The sequence below is a fragment of the Prosopis cineraria genome, unplaced genomic scaffold, assembly GCF_029017545.1.
Source record: "Prosopis cineraria cultivar Desert tree isolate PC_DT_omini unplaced genomic scaffold, ASM2901754v1 PC12, whole genome shotgun sequence".
NCBI lineage: Eukaryota > Viridiplantae > Streptophyta > Magnoliopsida > Fabales > Fabaceae > Prosopis > Prosopis cineraria.
This window is the reverse complement of record NW_026555343.1, coordinates 27,518,010-27,533,390: the sequence shown is the minus strand read 5'-3', so window position 1 is coordinate 27,533,390 and position 15,381 is coordinate 27,518,010. Positions and strand designations below refer to the sequence as shown.

The 15,381-nt window shown below is 34.2% G+C and overlaps 1 protein-coding gene across 3 annotated transcripts; it reads right to left on the bottom strand.

Moving 5' to 3' along the window:
- Positions 1-477: 477 nt before the first annotated feature.
- LOC129288767 (protein cornichon homolog 4-like) lies at positions 478-13,104 on the bottom strand. Of its 3 annotated transcripts, none has more exons than XM_054925500.1 (5): positions 12,848-13,104; positions 11,545-11,726; positions 8,744-8,866; positions 8,584-8,643; positions 478-616 (listed from the first exon to the last, which is right to left on the bottom strand). In XM_054925500.1, the coding sequence occupies exons 1-4, from the start codon at positions 12,917-12,919 to the stop codon at positions 8,610-8,612; spliced, it is 411 nt and encodes a 136-aa protein (XP_054781475.1). In that variant the 5' UTR covers positions 12,920-13,104; the 3' UTR covers positions 478-616; positions 8,584-8,609. The 3 variants fall into 3 exon arrangements, with proteins under 3 accessions (XP_054781475.1, XP_054781474.1, XP_054781473.1); XM_054925499.1 differs by lacking the exon at positions 478-616 and adding an exon at positions 2,019-6,663; XM_054925498.1 differs by lacking the exon at positions 478-616 and having other exon boundaries at positions 8,338-8,643; positions 12,848-13,103.
- Positions 13,105-15,381: the final 2,277 nt, after the last annotated feature.

The window sequence follows — 15,381 nt, the reverse complement described above, 5'->3', positions numbered from 1 at the left end:
CGTGGGATTTTGACATTCCCACATTTTGAACAGCAGAAATTATACCCAAAAAAGCATGGAGATTACATGCTTTTTGTTTTGTTTTTTTGTTTTTTGTCTGTGTCAATTGGTTGGAGGTTTTATCTATCTCACGGTGATCCATCCTAATATTGCGTATGCTTTTTATATTGTCAGTCAATTTTTCTTATCCCCAAACTACTCACTATGCAGTCGTTCAATTTATTCGTTATTTTAAAAGCACTATGTATTATGGCTTCCATTTCTCTTCCAGTTTGTCTCTTGTTTTTCGAGCGAACTGTGAATCTGATTAGACGGATGAGACAATAGTCTCTCACTCTAGTACAGAATTAGAGAATCAAACACCATTGCTGGAGTTCTTTGACTATGCTAGTTACTTAATGATTTGGGTGCGTCTTAAACCTCCATTGATCTTTATTGTTTTTTTTTTTTTTCAATTGAAAAGGCTAGCAAGTGAGCCATGCAATCTGCACGAGTTGATTTCACAAGGAACATGGTGCAGCTCCAAGTTCTGATATTCACAGATAAGTTCCTGTACTTCCACAACATTGTAAAAGGGGTGATCTCTTGCTGTGCCCATGTAAATCATATTGATTGCCTCTAATGAATTGTAAGTCATGAACTTCATCAACATTGAGCTGATTGCAAACTAAAATCCCATACTTGATTGCTCTTAATTCAACGATAATGATTGTTATATTACCCACATTACATATTGTAGGATTCAATACACACGCGAGAATGGCTTAGTCGTTTTAGCTTCCAGCTTAAGCTTCTATTTATAGCCTCAAAGACCCCTCACTGGAAAAGGAAGACCAAATCAGATATTTTTCCCCCATTATGGAGGAAATAATCTGATTGGAATCATTGCCATTAATGTGAGGATAATTGCCCCATTAGTTGCAATATCAATCAAGATATTAATACAACTTAATCTTGAGTTGGGTCGTTTATAATGACCCGAATATTCCCCAATCAGTGATAGGAACTCAGAATGATAAGGAAAACAAATAAATTTATTAAATAAATTAGAGCAAGAATCTCACTCTAAAAATATTTAATAGCCAGAGTAGGAGAATCTCCAAGGAAAATAGTATTTTTTTTTTTTTGAAATGTCTAGCTATAATGAAAGCTAGCACATTTATAATACAAGAATTACACCAAAATAATAAATAAATAATAAGAAAATATCCCAACATATCTAGGATAATAACTGACTCAAACAAAAATTGACTCAAACAGACTTAACGTGGATGAACCACTTATCAAAAGTTGATCCACTTATTTAACCAACTAAACTAAAAATGAAATAATTATATTAAAATCAATTTAATTCTGCATAACTGATGCTAACTTCCTCCCCTTTCTTCTCTGATAAGTTAATAGTAGACGTCCATGTTGACTCAGCATGCTATCAATACCCCTTCCTGAAAAATAGACTTGTCCTCAAGTCAAAAAATGGGGAATTGAGCGGCTATTAAATCATAGTCTTCCCAGCTTGCATCTTCAAGTGGACGGCGGACCCATCGAATCAAAATTTCTAGAATACCTCCTAACATCCAGCGATGATTCAATACCTTTAAGGGAGTAAGAGAAGCTCCAGATTTGCAGAGAGAGGTGAAGGTATTGGTGGTGAAGATGATTTCTGCCTACGAGCAGGCCAAATTAGGGAGACGTGAAAAATAGGGTGCACCTTAGACTCAGGAGGCAAGTGAAGCTCATAAGCAACTGTTCCAATGTACCTCACAACTGTATAAGTTCCAAAAAATCAGGGGGGCAATTTTTCATTCTTATGCCTTGCTAAGGACTTTTGGCAATAAGGTTAAAGACATAGAAAAACTGCATCCCTTGGTTGAAATTGAAGGTCCCTCCTATGTTGATTTGCTTGTGCTTTCATCCTATCTTGTGCTTTCTTTAAGTTATCACGTAGTACTTTGAGCATGGCGTCACACAGCTCCAGTTGCTCCTCTAAATCTGCAACTAATGTTTCCCCCTTTACATAAGGGCATAAAGGAGGAGGATCACGACCATAAATCAATTTACAGGGAGTAGTGTTTGCTGAAGAGTGAAAGTTGGTGTTAAATGAGAATTCAGTCCAGCAGAGAAATTTACTCCATAATTTAGATTGCTCATGAGCAAAGCATCGTAAATAGGTCTCCAAACAGTGATTTACTACCTCAGTTTGGCCATTGGATTGCGGGTGATATGCTGTAAAACGAAAGAGTTCTTGCCAAAAAGCACTTAGAAAAATGGAGTCACGATCTAAAACGATTGACCGAGGAATACCATGCAAATGTACAATCTCTTGACAAAATAAACTAGCCACAATTTTTGCAGAATAAGGGTGTGACAAAGCAATGAAATGGCTGTATTTACTGAGCCGATCAACCACCACCAAGATAACATCAAAACCTCTAGGCTTTGGGAGCCCTGTGATAAAGTTAAGAGATATGTCCTCCCAAATTCGCTCTGGAATAGGGAGTGGGTTAAGGAGTCCAGCAAGAGCAAGAGTTTCATATTTATGTTGTTGACAAATTAAACATCTTTGTACAAATTATTTAACATCTATTTTCATACCTCACCAATGCACACTTGATCCTAATCGCTTCAAGGTCTTTAAGAACCCTCCATGGTCACTCGTTGGAGTCGCATGAGCTTCTTTTAAGAATTTAGCTTATAATTGAGCAATATTTAGAACCACAAGTCATCCCTTGAAATATAATATGCCTTCCACCAAGCTATGATCTGGGTGAGAATGTAGATTTGTTTGTAATGCATCCACAATAGCTTTGGTTCCAGGGTCTGTCATTAATGCTGCAGGAAGTTGCTGTAAGGCATCTGCTAAAGAGATGACAATCTAAAAAAAATCAGCATGTTGAGGCCTTCGTGATATTGAATCAGCTACTATGTTGTCCTTTCTTGCTTTATATATGATGGTAAAATTGAAAGGAAGAAGCTTTAGCATCATTTGCTACTGGGAATTGGTGAGGATGTGCTATTCCAAGAGGTACTTAAGGCTGCAGTGATTAATTTGGACATAGAAATGGCGACCCAATAGGTAATGGTGCCATTTTTGAATTGCAAGCACTAGAGCCAGCCCCTTGTCATATGTGCACTTATACCTGTTGGAAAAAGAGAATCTGTTGCTGAAATAAGATATTGGATATCCTTCTTGAACTAGGACAGCACCAATACCCTCCATTGAGGCATCACACTGAATGGTGAAAGGAAGATGAAAGTTTGGTAGTTGCAGCATCGATGTGGTGGTCATTACTAATTTTAATGCCTCAAAAGCTTTTTGTGCCTGTTTAGACCAATAAAAAGAATTTTTCTTGGTTAGTTTAGTCAAGGGTCTAGCAATAATACCATAGTTTTTGACAATACACGTGTAATAACCAGTGAGCCCTAGGAACCCACGGAGCTCTTTTACGGATTTGGGAGTAGGCCATTGCACCACTGCAGTTATTTTCTCAGAATCCACTTCAACCCCTTGGGCAAAAACCATATGGCCTAAGTAGCTAATTTGGGTCTGGCCTAACGAGCATTTTTTGGCATTGGCAAAGAAGGATTGCTTTTGTAAAATTTGGAATGCTGCTCTCAAATGTTGTAAATGCTATTGTGAGGTAGCACTGTAAACTAAGATGTCATCAAAACATACCAGCACAAATTTCCGTAAATAAGGCCTGAATAAGCCATTCATAATAGATTGAAAGGTAGCCGGTGCATTAGTTAAACCAAATGGCATAACTAAGAATTTGTAATGGCCTAAGTGAGTGCGAAAAGCTGTTTTATGTCCATCCTCCGGTAGAACATGGATTTGATGATATCCAAACTGTAAATCAATTTTTGAAAAGTAGACAACCCCATACAACTCATCTAAGAGTTCATCAACATTGGGAACGGGGTACTTATCTAGGATGGTGATTTGATTAAGATGCTGGTAGTCAATGCAGAGGCACCAAGAACCATCCTTTTTACCAACTAGTAGCATAAGACTGGCAAATGGACTGGTGTTAGGTCGTATGAATCCATATTGTAGCAAGCTCTCAATTTGAGCTTCAATCTTATCCTTCTGGTAATGAGGGTAACAATATGGCCGTAGATTAGAAGGTATAGTATTTGGTAATAGCTTGATGGCATAGTAATGATCTCAGGGTGGTGGCAAGCACCCTGGCTCAAAAAAGACATCAACAAAATCATGAAAATTTCTGTCAACATTTAAAGGTCCTAATGCATCCCTAGATTTTTGATTAAGAAGCATGCTATGGAGATGGACAGAAGCATCACTATTAGTAGGTAGACCTTGCAGCTTATATTTCTTCCCATTTAGCCAAAAAATCAAAAACATTTTGTTCAAGTTAGCTTACACAGTGTTTAGTGAAGCCAACCATTTAATACCCAGTAGCAAATCAGAACCACCCAAGGAGAAAAGGTAGAAATCTTGCTGAATAGTTAAATCAAAAATTGTTACCTCAACCTTTAGGCAAAACCTGATGGCATTTTAATCTACTACCATCACCAATTTGAACTCCAAAAGTTAGAACAGTCCACACAGGGAGTTGCAATTCGGATGCCACTGCATTTGAAATGAAATTGTGCATGGAGCCAACCATTTAATACCCAGTAGCAAATCAGAACCACCCAAGGAGAAAGGGTAGAAATCTTGCTGAATAGTTAAATCAAAAATTGTTACCTCAACCTTTAGGCAAAACCTGATGGCATTTCAATCTACTACCATCACCAATTTGAACTCCAAAAGTTAGAACAGTTCACACAGGGAGTTGCAATTCGGATGCCACTGCATTTGAAATGAAATTGTGCATGGAGCCACTATCAACTAAAATCAAAATAGTACAACCCTTAAGCGTGCCTTGAAGTTTCATTGTGGCTATCGAATGTTGTCCTACAATTGCATTAAATGAGATTTCAACCTCCTCTAGCTCCATTTCTGTCTCGCTTCTTCGTGTAGTGGAGATAGAATTTCTTCAACTTCTTCAGAAATTTCCAGCAAAGAAAAAGAGGCATTGCAGCGATGCCCAAGTCGGAGGATAGCCCTACACCGGAAGCACAGACCTGTATCTTGTCGGTTTTGACCTTCTGCATCTTCGGGAGAGACTCTCACAACTGCTAAAGAGTATTTAGGGGTGATTGAGACCAAAGAAGCTGGTTTGGAGGGATATGCAGACAAAGCCAGTAAATTGGAGTCTCTAGAATCGCAAAAATCACGTGCAAATTGGGACTGATTTAGGGGATCTTGAGTGTATGAGGAATTGGGCCTGGGTCCACGTGCATTTTAAGTCTTTTTCTCAAATTCCAAGGCCAAACTTGCAGCCTTAAACACTTTTTTAGGTTTCTAAATACGCACATCAACTTTTAATTCCTCTTGAGGCCACCCAGAAAAATACCCAAGAGGCAATGCTCTGGCCAGTTGTGAACTCATGCTACCCGCTTGGCAAATTCTTGACAGTATTCCTATACTGATTCGATTTGCTTGATGGTTATAAGGTGCTCATCTGAATTTTGATATTCAGGAGGCCTATAGTGCTCTTATAGTGTCTTGACCAACTCATCCCAGTACAACAAGGTGCATTCTAAATTTACCCATGAGAATAAATCTAAAGCATCTCCTTTTAGACTCATTGAAGTAACATCTACTTTCAAATCTTCTGGTGTTTGATAATACCAAAAAAAATTTTCAGCCTTTAAAATCCATCCTCAAGGGTCTCCTCTACTAGATTTTGGAAATTCAATTTTTGCATAGGGTGGACATGGCCCCCTTCGATCATAGTCATCTTCACTATCACCTTCCCAATGTGAGCACCTATAATGGCTCTCTACGGTTCGCTAGCCTCTATTCGTTTCAGAAGCCTCAAGGGCCTCTATCTTCTCTTTCAACAAATCAAGTGTCTCTAATTTGGAAGCAATTGCTGTTAATATGTCTTCTGAAAATGGATTGACTATAGATTCATTACATAGGGGGTTATTGGAGGAATTGGCATTGAGATCGATGGCTTCATTACCAGAGCGTGTGGTCACCATATTGATCAAACCTGACTCAAATACCAAATTGATAGGAACTTAAAATGATAAGGAAAGCAAATAAATCTATTAAATAAATTAGGGCAAGAATCTCACTCTAAAAAATTAATAGCCAGAGTAGGAGATTCTCTAAGGAAAATAGTATTTTATTTTTTAAATGTCTAGCTATGATGAAAGCTAGCGCATTTATAATACAGGAATTACACCAAAATAATAAATAAATAATAAGAAAATATCCCAACATATTTGGGATAATAACTGACTCAAACAAAAATTGACTCAAATAGACTTAACGTGGGTGAACACATCAAAAGTTGATCCACTTATTTAGCCAACTACACTGAAAATGAAATAATTAAATTAAAACCAATTTAATTCTGCATAACTAACTCTAACTTCCTCCCCTTTCTTCTCTGATAAGTCAATAGTAGACGTCCATGTTGACTCTGCATGTATCAATTAGTGTCGTAATGGACATGATATTCCCACACATATAAATCCAATAAGCTAGTTGCCATTAGAATTCCATGTCAAACTCCCACATGAATTGATAATGTCTCCCGCAGAGTGATTGGTATCTTCAAAATTATCCTTACATCGTGTAGCCTAGAGAAGCCAACATATATTCCCAAAAACTTTGGCCCAAGACCAAGATTGGAAATTGATCTTTATTGTGATAGTGAAAGTGTTATTAAGATTCCTCATAATGATATGTTTCATAAAAAGACCAAGCCTATTGAAATTGATTGTCATTTTATTCAATAACATGTTGTTCACAATATTATCTAGCCAGTTCTCATTCTAACTGCTAACCAAGTCTTTTCATCCAAGTTATTTTCCAATTTTTCATAGACAAACTTAAGATGTTTTCTGTTGAACCATCTTGAATTTGAAGTGGGTGTTACAATCTATTATCACTCATATATATATATATATATATATGGGCAAAACTTGTGTACTAAACCTTATATACTTCATATATTTTTATCCAATTAAATCAAGACATATAAATTTTAATGTATTAATAATACTAATAATAAGAATTTGTCATAACATAAATAATCTGTTAAAGATACACACACATTAAGTACATAAAGCTAAATATACAAGTTTTTTCTTTTATATATATATATATATTTATATAAATATATATATATATATATAAAAGAAAAAACTTGTATATTTATATCCATGTATTCATCAAGGAATATTTTTTTATTAATTAGGCAATATTAGGTTTTCCTATTCCTCATGTAAAAGTTGCTTAGATTAATTGATACACCATTTTCCCAATTTTTTTCAGACTTTCAAAAAGGAAGTTCTTTTTTACCAACAACTTTCAAAAAGGAACAAATACTTACAAAGAGTCAATACTATTTAAATAACAAAATGAATGAAATTCGGCCAAAAAACTTTAGAAGTCACACAATGAGAAAAGATTTTAACTTCCATTCCCAGATTTATCAAAATCAAATCTAGTTACAAGAAATTTTAAAAGTTTATTAAAAAAAATTAGGAGTCACATAACTAAAATTTCCAGCTTCCACTACTTGATAAAATCCTTATCTGACATTCCCAAATAATTGAGGCCTTTCTTTATATTTAAAATTGTTTGATTGTCTTTCTTTTCCTATCCAAAAGAAAATTTAAATCTTTCTTGTCATATATTCCCTTCAAATCACAATACAACTCATTGTTAACTAATTTATATTTCTCAAAAGAAGTTGATTATAATTTTTTATTTTTTAAATTTTTTAACATCTTTTCCATTGTACCCTTATGTAAAATAAATATAACATTTAACTTATTCAAAATACCCACATTAATTACTTGAATGGAATATAATAAAGTAATGGTATAATTTAAAAAAATATATAAAATATACCTAATACCTTATATTTTGAACAAAACAAGATTTTTAGAAAACGTCTCATGGTAAAGGAAGTAAAAATATAACAGACTAGTATTGGACCTTTGCACATTACTAAATGCTGCAATTAAGTTAGAAAACTCTCACTGGACCTATCAAAGTATATGAGCATGCCCCCCCCCCAAATTAAAAAAAAAAAAAAAAAAAGGACTCCTACTGGACTCATGAAAGGATTTGAGTAAACATGAGAACTGGAATATCAACCATGGAAACAAAAGGACTGTTAATTTATAGCTTAAAATCAACATAACCAAAAGTTTCAATTTGCTGGTGGTTTCTATCAGCATCAATGAGGCCCTGATAAATCAACTTTTCATGGCTAGAGAAGATGAATGTTGGGTCCAAGTCAATCAAAGAAAAAACAGAAAATGTCAATTGAATGATTGCAAATTGCAATTCTTCATGGATCAGCTCTAAGAATTGCGAATACAAGCTTGACTACGATTCCTAATTATGCAAACTCAACAAAAAGATTCAATCAAAATAAACCTCTCAACCAGAAACTCCTTTCCAATAATTTAATCTCTGACATACATACAACTGAGGAACTTAGAATGAGTTGCTCAAGCACACTTTTGAAAGTACTGGAAACTTACAAATGGCGAGAGAGGTGATCCACTGGTTAATCATCTACATCAGCAATGCTCCAAACCAACCTATAACACATTCAGATGAAAGAAATATTCGCCACCTTCTACTTTTGAAAGAGCACAGAAGTGAACAATTAACAAAAGAACGAGTTTCTCATCACCATACCAGAACACAGAAACGAGAAATAGCAGGATAAGATATCCAACTTTAATGAATCTCTTCTTCTTTTCCCACTTCAACTGATTGTAGATTTCAGTAACATCTACCAAGTGCTGTCTCGTCATGTACCTGAAGAACAGCTTCCAAGTCATCAATGGTGGAAATATGCTGGAAAATATATTCAAAAGGTTATAGATTATGTCTACAAATTATTAAAAGAATTCTTTGGCTCTTTAATTTCAAATCTGTAGGCAAGCAAGCTTATTGGGAACCCTGCATTTTCCAAGTGTGAACAGTAGTAAAAGCATGAAACAGATGGGTATGCATTTTATTTTAATATCTGAATAATTTAATATAAAAAGGAACCAAAAGTAAGGGAAACAAGTTTATGGAAATTCCACAATCCAAATTTAGATCTCCAAAAATCTCATGTACCATTTCATATCTTATAAGAAAACCAAAGATGAAGCTAACAATTGAGCATGAGACTTGAAGGTAAAGTGAAACCATTGAACATCAGGTAAAGTTCTCTGCTTAGGGCATGTAACCAGATGAATAAACAATGTCATATACAATTGTCAATACAATAGATACTAATTTTGAAAATGAAAGACTCGAAAGACGTTTTCGAAACACCCAGCCCAGAAATCAGAATACAGGGTGTGATCATGCATTCAACCAGACTAATCAAACAAAATATAAGCTGCAAAAACAATGCTAATGCCAATAGGTCATGATTGAGTCGGACATTGTAATATCATTGATGGCACCAATTGAATGGCAAAACAGAGCATAAACTGCAATTTATATCCATGCCCAAATCATTTCTGTGTTTCTGAAATTTAATATTCTTGGGCCCTAAGACTTCAATTTAGTGAACATAACAGAGACAATTTTCAAAGGTATGCTACCCCAGCTTTTAATAGTCTTAGGGTACATTCAATTTGAAGATGTTAAAGGGGATGGGCAGGTTTCATTCATTAAAACCCTTCCTTTGTTTGGCAGTCATATGGAAGGGACAATCAACAATGACAATGAAAGGTTTTCAACTAACGTTCCAAAATCTCCCAAAGTGCTTCTTCCTTTGTATTTTCAAGTTCCCCTTGAGGGATTTTGACAGAAAAGGATCGTACAACCCAGAGGGTAAAAATTAAAATTAAACCATTTCTTATCATTTTTCTCTACTCTTCCATTCACTTCATACTCTCCCATCTTCGTCCTCCAATTCTCAGAAAGTATGGGATTATGTGGATGGGGAATGACAGAAAGGAATACAAGGGAAGGTCTTCTTGGAATCTTTCCCTTGAGTTTAACTTAACAAGATGAGGACAATATATGATTTCCAACTCATCTTCCCAATCTTCCCAAATAATATCTTTTATCTATTTTTAAGTTCCTGTAATTTTATTTTGGGGGAAAAATTGTCCTGAAGAGGGATAAGGAAATTATCTTTTAATTATCCCTACCTCTCACTTCCCTTCTCTCCCTTTCATTGTTCTTTGACTATTTGCATAGTCAGAATAAGCTTCATTGTCTAGAAACTACTTAAATAAAATTCAATATTACATTACACGGTATTTAAACGAGAATCATCATGAGGATGGTCTGAGTCCAAAGTGTCTTATCAATAGTTCTAAGGTAATCAGTCAATATATTTAAGAATCCTATGATCATTAATATAACTCTAGCACAGTAACAACAGCCCTTAACCATGAAAAAAATAATGTTTTAATAAGCCTATAGCTGCACCTATCTCTCATTATACAAACAGGAAATTTGGTCTCAGTCATAGATTACCTTGTTCTTCAACCATGATGCAGAAGCAGATTTTTTTACTATCAAAAGCGCCTTCATTTTTAAACACAATTACAATGTTGGCCGCTGACAATGACAATTGAACAACCTCTTGAAACTCTCCTCTTCCACATTTTATCCCCAGTTAAAATCCTCTACAACACCGTTCGAACCTTGAAATCTCTTCAAGCAACAAGATATCAAACCACCTATCACAGTTTGGGTCCTAGAATCCCATTCATAACAATTTGTTTCAAGTAACCAGCCTTTCCAATTCCTAAGTCAGTATAGAAGTTCTCGCGTTTTCTATTACATAAACCCACGTAGGCACATAATATTTATGAAACTTTAATTTACATCAGTTGAATGCAATTTGCCATCTCCTACTAACACCCTCTCCAAAGAAGGATAAGATGATAAACATCTTAGTTAAGCTCCTTCCACTTGAGAATAAGGTTGTCTTTGTCAAACTTCCTCAACTGGTACCTCACATACAGACCCTTCAAATATTTTGTAAGTTCACACACACAACAAATAAAGGAAGAAAGGAAGAAAAATTAAGCATAAAGAATAGGAGCTCCCACGTTTTGTAATTTCTCAGTAATTTTGTGTTTCAGGATCCCTGTGTAGTGACCTTATCAGAGAGTTCCAAGGGTAAATTATTTCTTCTCTTTTTTATTCTTTACACATGGAACCTCTAGTGTCTGTCCCAATCACAGAACAGCATCATTTACATAACAAAATAGTATCTTAGAAAGTTATGGTGTGAGTACTTGAAATGTATCTTAATGAGTTAATTACAACTTAACTGCTACAAATAGATACCTCCCTACAATATTTAAATTTAAAATTTGCTGTAAAGACCTTAATGAAGCTAGTCTAAAGTTTAAAAAAAATGTCTAACGTCTGGAAATACAGTTCCTATAATATCCAATTTATAACAAAAAAATGTTCACCATCTAATTATTGACATTACATAATTAAAAATGATTGAAAAAGGAAGACAGACTTACAATGTCACATTGTAATACAGGTAAGGGAGAGACAACAAGAACATCAACCAGTTCCCTGTTACAAGAAGGATGAAGCATAAGACTCCTTGGACGATAAACTCTGGCAAAACAACCCAGTTTATCCGAGAAGCAGAATCATAAGGGTTGATATAATCAAACTCTAGATCCACTAACAATATAAGCTGCCAAGAAAAAAGCATCAGAATGTTAAACTTCATCGGCAAAGTTCTCTAAGAGTGGGGGAAAAAAAGCATCAGAATGTTAAACTTCATTGGCAAAGTTCTCTAAGAGGGCAGAAAAAATCTCTTCCAGTTATATATGGAATATAAAATTAGAATTAGAAGTACCCATTCAAAGCAGAAATTGTATAATGTTATCCCCAGTTTTAAATTATAAGAGCATCCACAATAACTATAAATTTTAAACTCATAATGGAAGACTTTCAGCAATTTAAATTTAAAATAAAAGATGGATTCTGACATTAACTCATTGCATACATACCCCTTTTTTTGGAGCTTTTCGTCCATACCCAATCCATATGAATATGTATAAACGGATAAAAGTTTTAAGATGAAAAAAATTGATGAGCTTGAGTTGCATGATAACAGGAAAAGAAAAATAAAGGGGAAGGAAAGTTTATCTTTTGGCTGGAAAGATTCCAGAGACTTGAATAAAGTACAATGTTGTCATAGTTAATTAATACATGCACTTACATCATACATGAATAGTCACATAGAAGAAAAAGAAGCATCTTTAACAATCAACAGACAAAAAATCTAACAATCAACAGACAAAAAATCCCATGGTTAAGGCTGGTGAAGTCAATGTTCTACAAGTGAGATCTATAACTTATGTCCTTTTATGTTCTTTATATGAGTTAAGCCCTCCGAAGGGACTTCCTTTATTGGGGAAAGTAATGAGCTTTAAGAAATGCGATATAGGAAAGAGCTCGTACAAATTAAGAACTAAGAAAACTGAAATTCCAAAGGGGAAAACGAATTGTTTTTCAATTAAATGAAAATGGTACTGTATAATGCGGTAGATTACTCAATTGCGAAGAGTATTTTCTACAATTAAGATCAAAACTTATGTCGTTTTACCTATTTGACGGTTTCGTCCATCTTATAAAGGGTTACCCCACTAGACATTATTGAACTGCAACAATCATAACCGAATTGGGAAAAGAAAGCGCAAAGTAAAAGAAAATGTAAAGCCACGAGCATACATGAGATAATTTATTGGAATCAAAGTTGAGGAGTTTCACGGAACAGAAGGAATACAGAAATGTTGACTGAGATGATACCTGATAACCAAGAAGACAAAGCAAAGCCAAAATCAGGAAAAAGGTCAAAAGCCACAGGAATATCTCCGTCATAGCACCCACCACTGCACCTCTCTCTCTCTCTCTCTCTCTCTCTCTCTCTGTGACTATCTCTGTTCGTCAGATTTTGAGTCTGTGTCTCTTATCGATCGAATTTCTCCGTCTTCCTTTCCCAGGTTTCACGTTTCAGTTCTGTACTTCTGTTCCCCCCTTGCAATTTTGGGACCCGGCTTTGAGGAGCCTCCGCTGCACCCCTTCAAAATCTGAACCGTTAATATTCCTTTTTCCATTAAAATAAAAATTTGAATAGTTAATCTGATCACAAATTTAAATAATTTAAATTTAATATTATTAATTCAAATTTCATATTAAATTAGCATCGCTCAGAATATATCTATTTAAACAATTAATTTATAAAAAAATTAAATTAAATATTAAATATAAACTGTTTAGACTATCTAGATTAATAATTACATTTATTAAACTTATTAATAAATTTAGTAATTTTTTATTTTAATAAAAATAAAAAATAATATTAAAATAAAAAATAAAATATTAAATTTAAATCATCTAAATTTAATTTAAACAGTCTAAACTTTAGATCGCTGCAAAAGCTAAATCCATAATTTTGACGTCCCATTTCTATTCTTCCCTTTAACTTTTAAGTTAATTTTTATATTTGAAATTACTATCAAACCTTTTAAATCGAAATAAAATAATTATACTACACTATTGATTCAATTCATTTATATCAAGCTAAGAGTAAGATAATATAAGCTAGCAAGGAAAATTTATATTCTTAACATTTTATATTTAATATGCTTGTTTAATTAAATCAATGAGATAAATATTTTATATACTATTTATATTTATATTTATTCTAAAAAATAATATTTTATTTTTTAAAATTTTAACTTGATTGTAACTTGGTTTCTTAACTATAACTCAATATTTTTTAATCTTTTTGGTTTTAATTTAATTATGACTTGTTCTTGATGTGATGAAATGGAAAACACATGTTTTGATATAATAAAATTGGAGAAAAGGTTATTTTTTGTATGATTAAAGAAAGGTTAGATGACAAAAAAAATCAAGAACTATGAATTAAGGAGAAGTCTTTTTTTTTTTTCAACTGAATAATATGCATTCTAATCAAAACAGAATTACAAACATCTAGAAAAAGCCACAACAGGGAAATTAAGACAAATGAAAAGCATACATTATATACATGGAAAGGCTTGAATTCTTTTGTCTCACTCATTCACACAACGACCAACCTCACTCATGAGTAAATCAGACTTACATAAAGGTCATTCACCTCACTAGAGAGAAGGTTCATCTTCTTCATCACCACCTTATCTCCTGCTCAATTCTTCTACTGCTCATGACTTCCAGCTCTAAGCTTGATCCAAATTTCACCTTCTCAACATCTCCTTCAAAAAAAAAGGAGCCATGAATCCACCTGCATTTGAAGAAGAAATTGATTTACTCAACAGAAGTACCTCCAAGTTAGATGATGAAATGATAGACAAAGATCCAGAAGATCACCAGCACTCAAATAGTCAGATCCAACAAGATAGCCTCAATCAAAATGACAGCCAAATAAATCTCCAAAAGGAATAGGCAATGGACGTGTAAACAGATGAAATCCAAGGAATTAATGCTTCATCAAACAAAACAGCAACAACAATCAAAGGAGGCAAAATTCCTATCTCTTATAAAGAATCACAAATCGGTTACAATGGATGCTCCGGAATTCATATTGGGAGAGAAACCAAGCATAGAAACGAAACACTTGCCAAGGAACTAGAACAAGAATGGTCTCCTTCTGAAAGAACTATGCAATTAATGGATCAATACCCTACTCTACAAATATCTAATGAAGAATGGAAGAAAATATGTCAACCTTGGATGGATGCTATTATAATCAACACTTTGGGCCTCTAACTCAATCCAAAATCACTTAAACCCAGGTTAGCAAAAATGTGGCAACTTAAGGATTTTGAACTAATCAATCTTGTCAACAGTTACTACATAGTTAAAACAAAAAGATCACACTGCTTATGACAAAATTCTCAATTGTGGACCTTGGACCTTATTTGATCATTGCATCTTAGTTCAAAGGCGGTCTCCTAGTTTTAATCCAAACTCAAATATTTTGGGGAAAATTGCCCTCTGGGTTAGGCTGTCAAATATCCCTATTCAATGCTATAACAAGGAAATCCTTTGGAGATTAGGAAATTGCATAGGCAAGACCCTTAAAGTTGATTTTAACTCCTTATCTAAATCGGATTCTACAGACAAAAATGGCAAAACTAAGCATGGAAAATTTGTAAGAATAAGTGAAGTTGACCTTCAGAGAAAACTTGTCCCCAAAATTCTCCTTAAAGATGAGCTCTATAATGTTGAATATAAGAGCCTTAATCTAATCTGTTTCGGATGTGGGTGCTATGGCCATAACAAAAATAATTGTTCTCATACGCCAAAAAATCGAACCTTGGAGAAAGAAACATGGC

Excerpts from the sequence above, each read along its gene's own strand:
- LOC129288767 (XM_054925500.1), bottom strand. The coding sequence starts at position 12,919 with ATGACGGAGATATTCCTGTGGCTTTTGACCTTTTTCCTGATTTTGGCT. Across the intron at positions 8,867-11,544 it reads CTGTATTACAATGTGACATT|GTACATGACGAGACAGCACT; the intron begins GTAAGTCTGTCT and ends GCTGTTCTTCAG. Across the intron at positions 8,644-8,743 it reads TTTCTCGTTTCTGTGTTCTG|GTTGGTTTGGAGCATTGCTG; the intron begins GTATGGTGATGA and ends AATGTGTTATAG.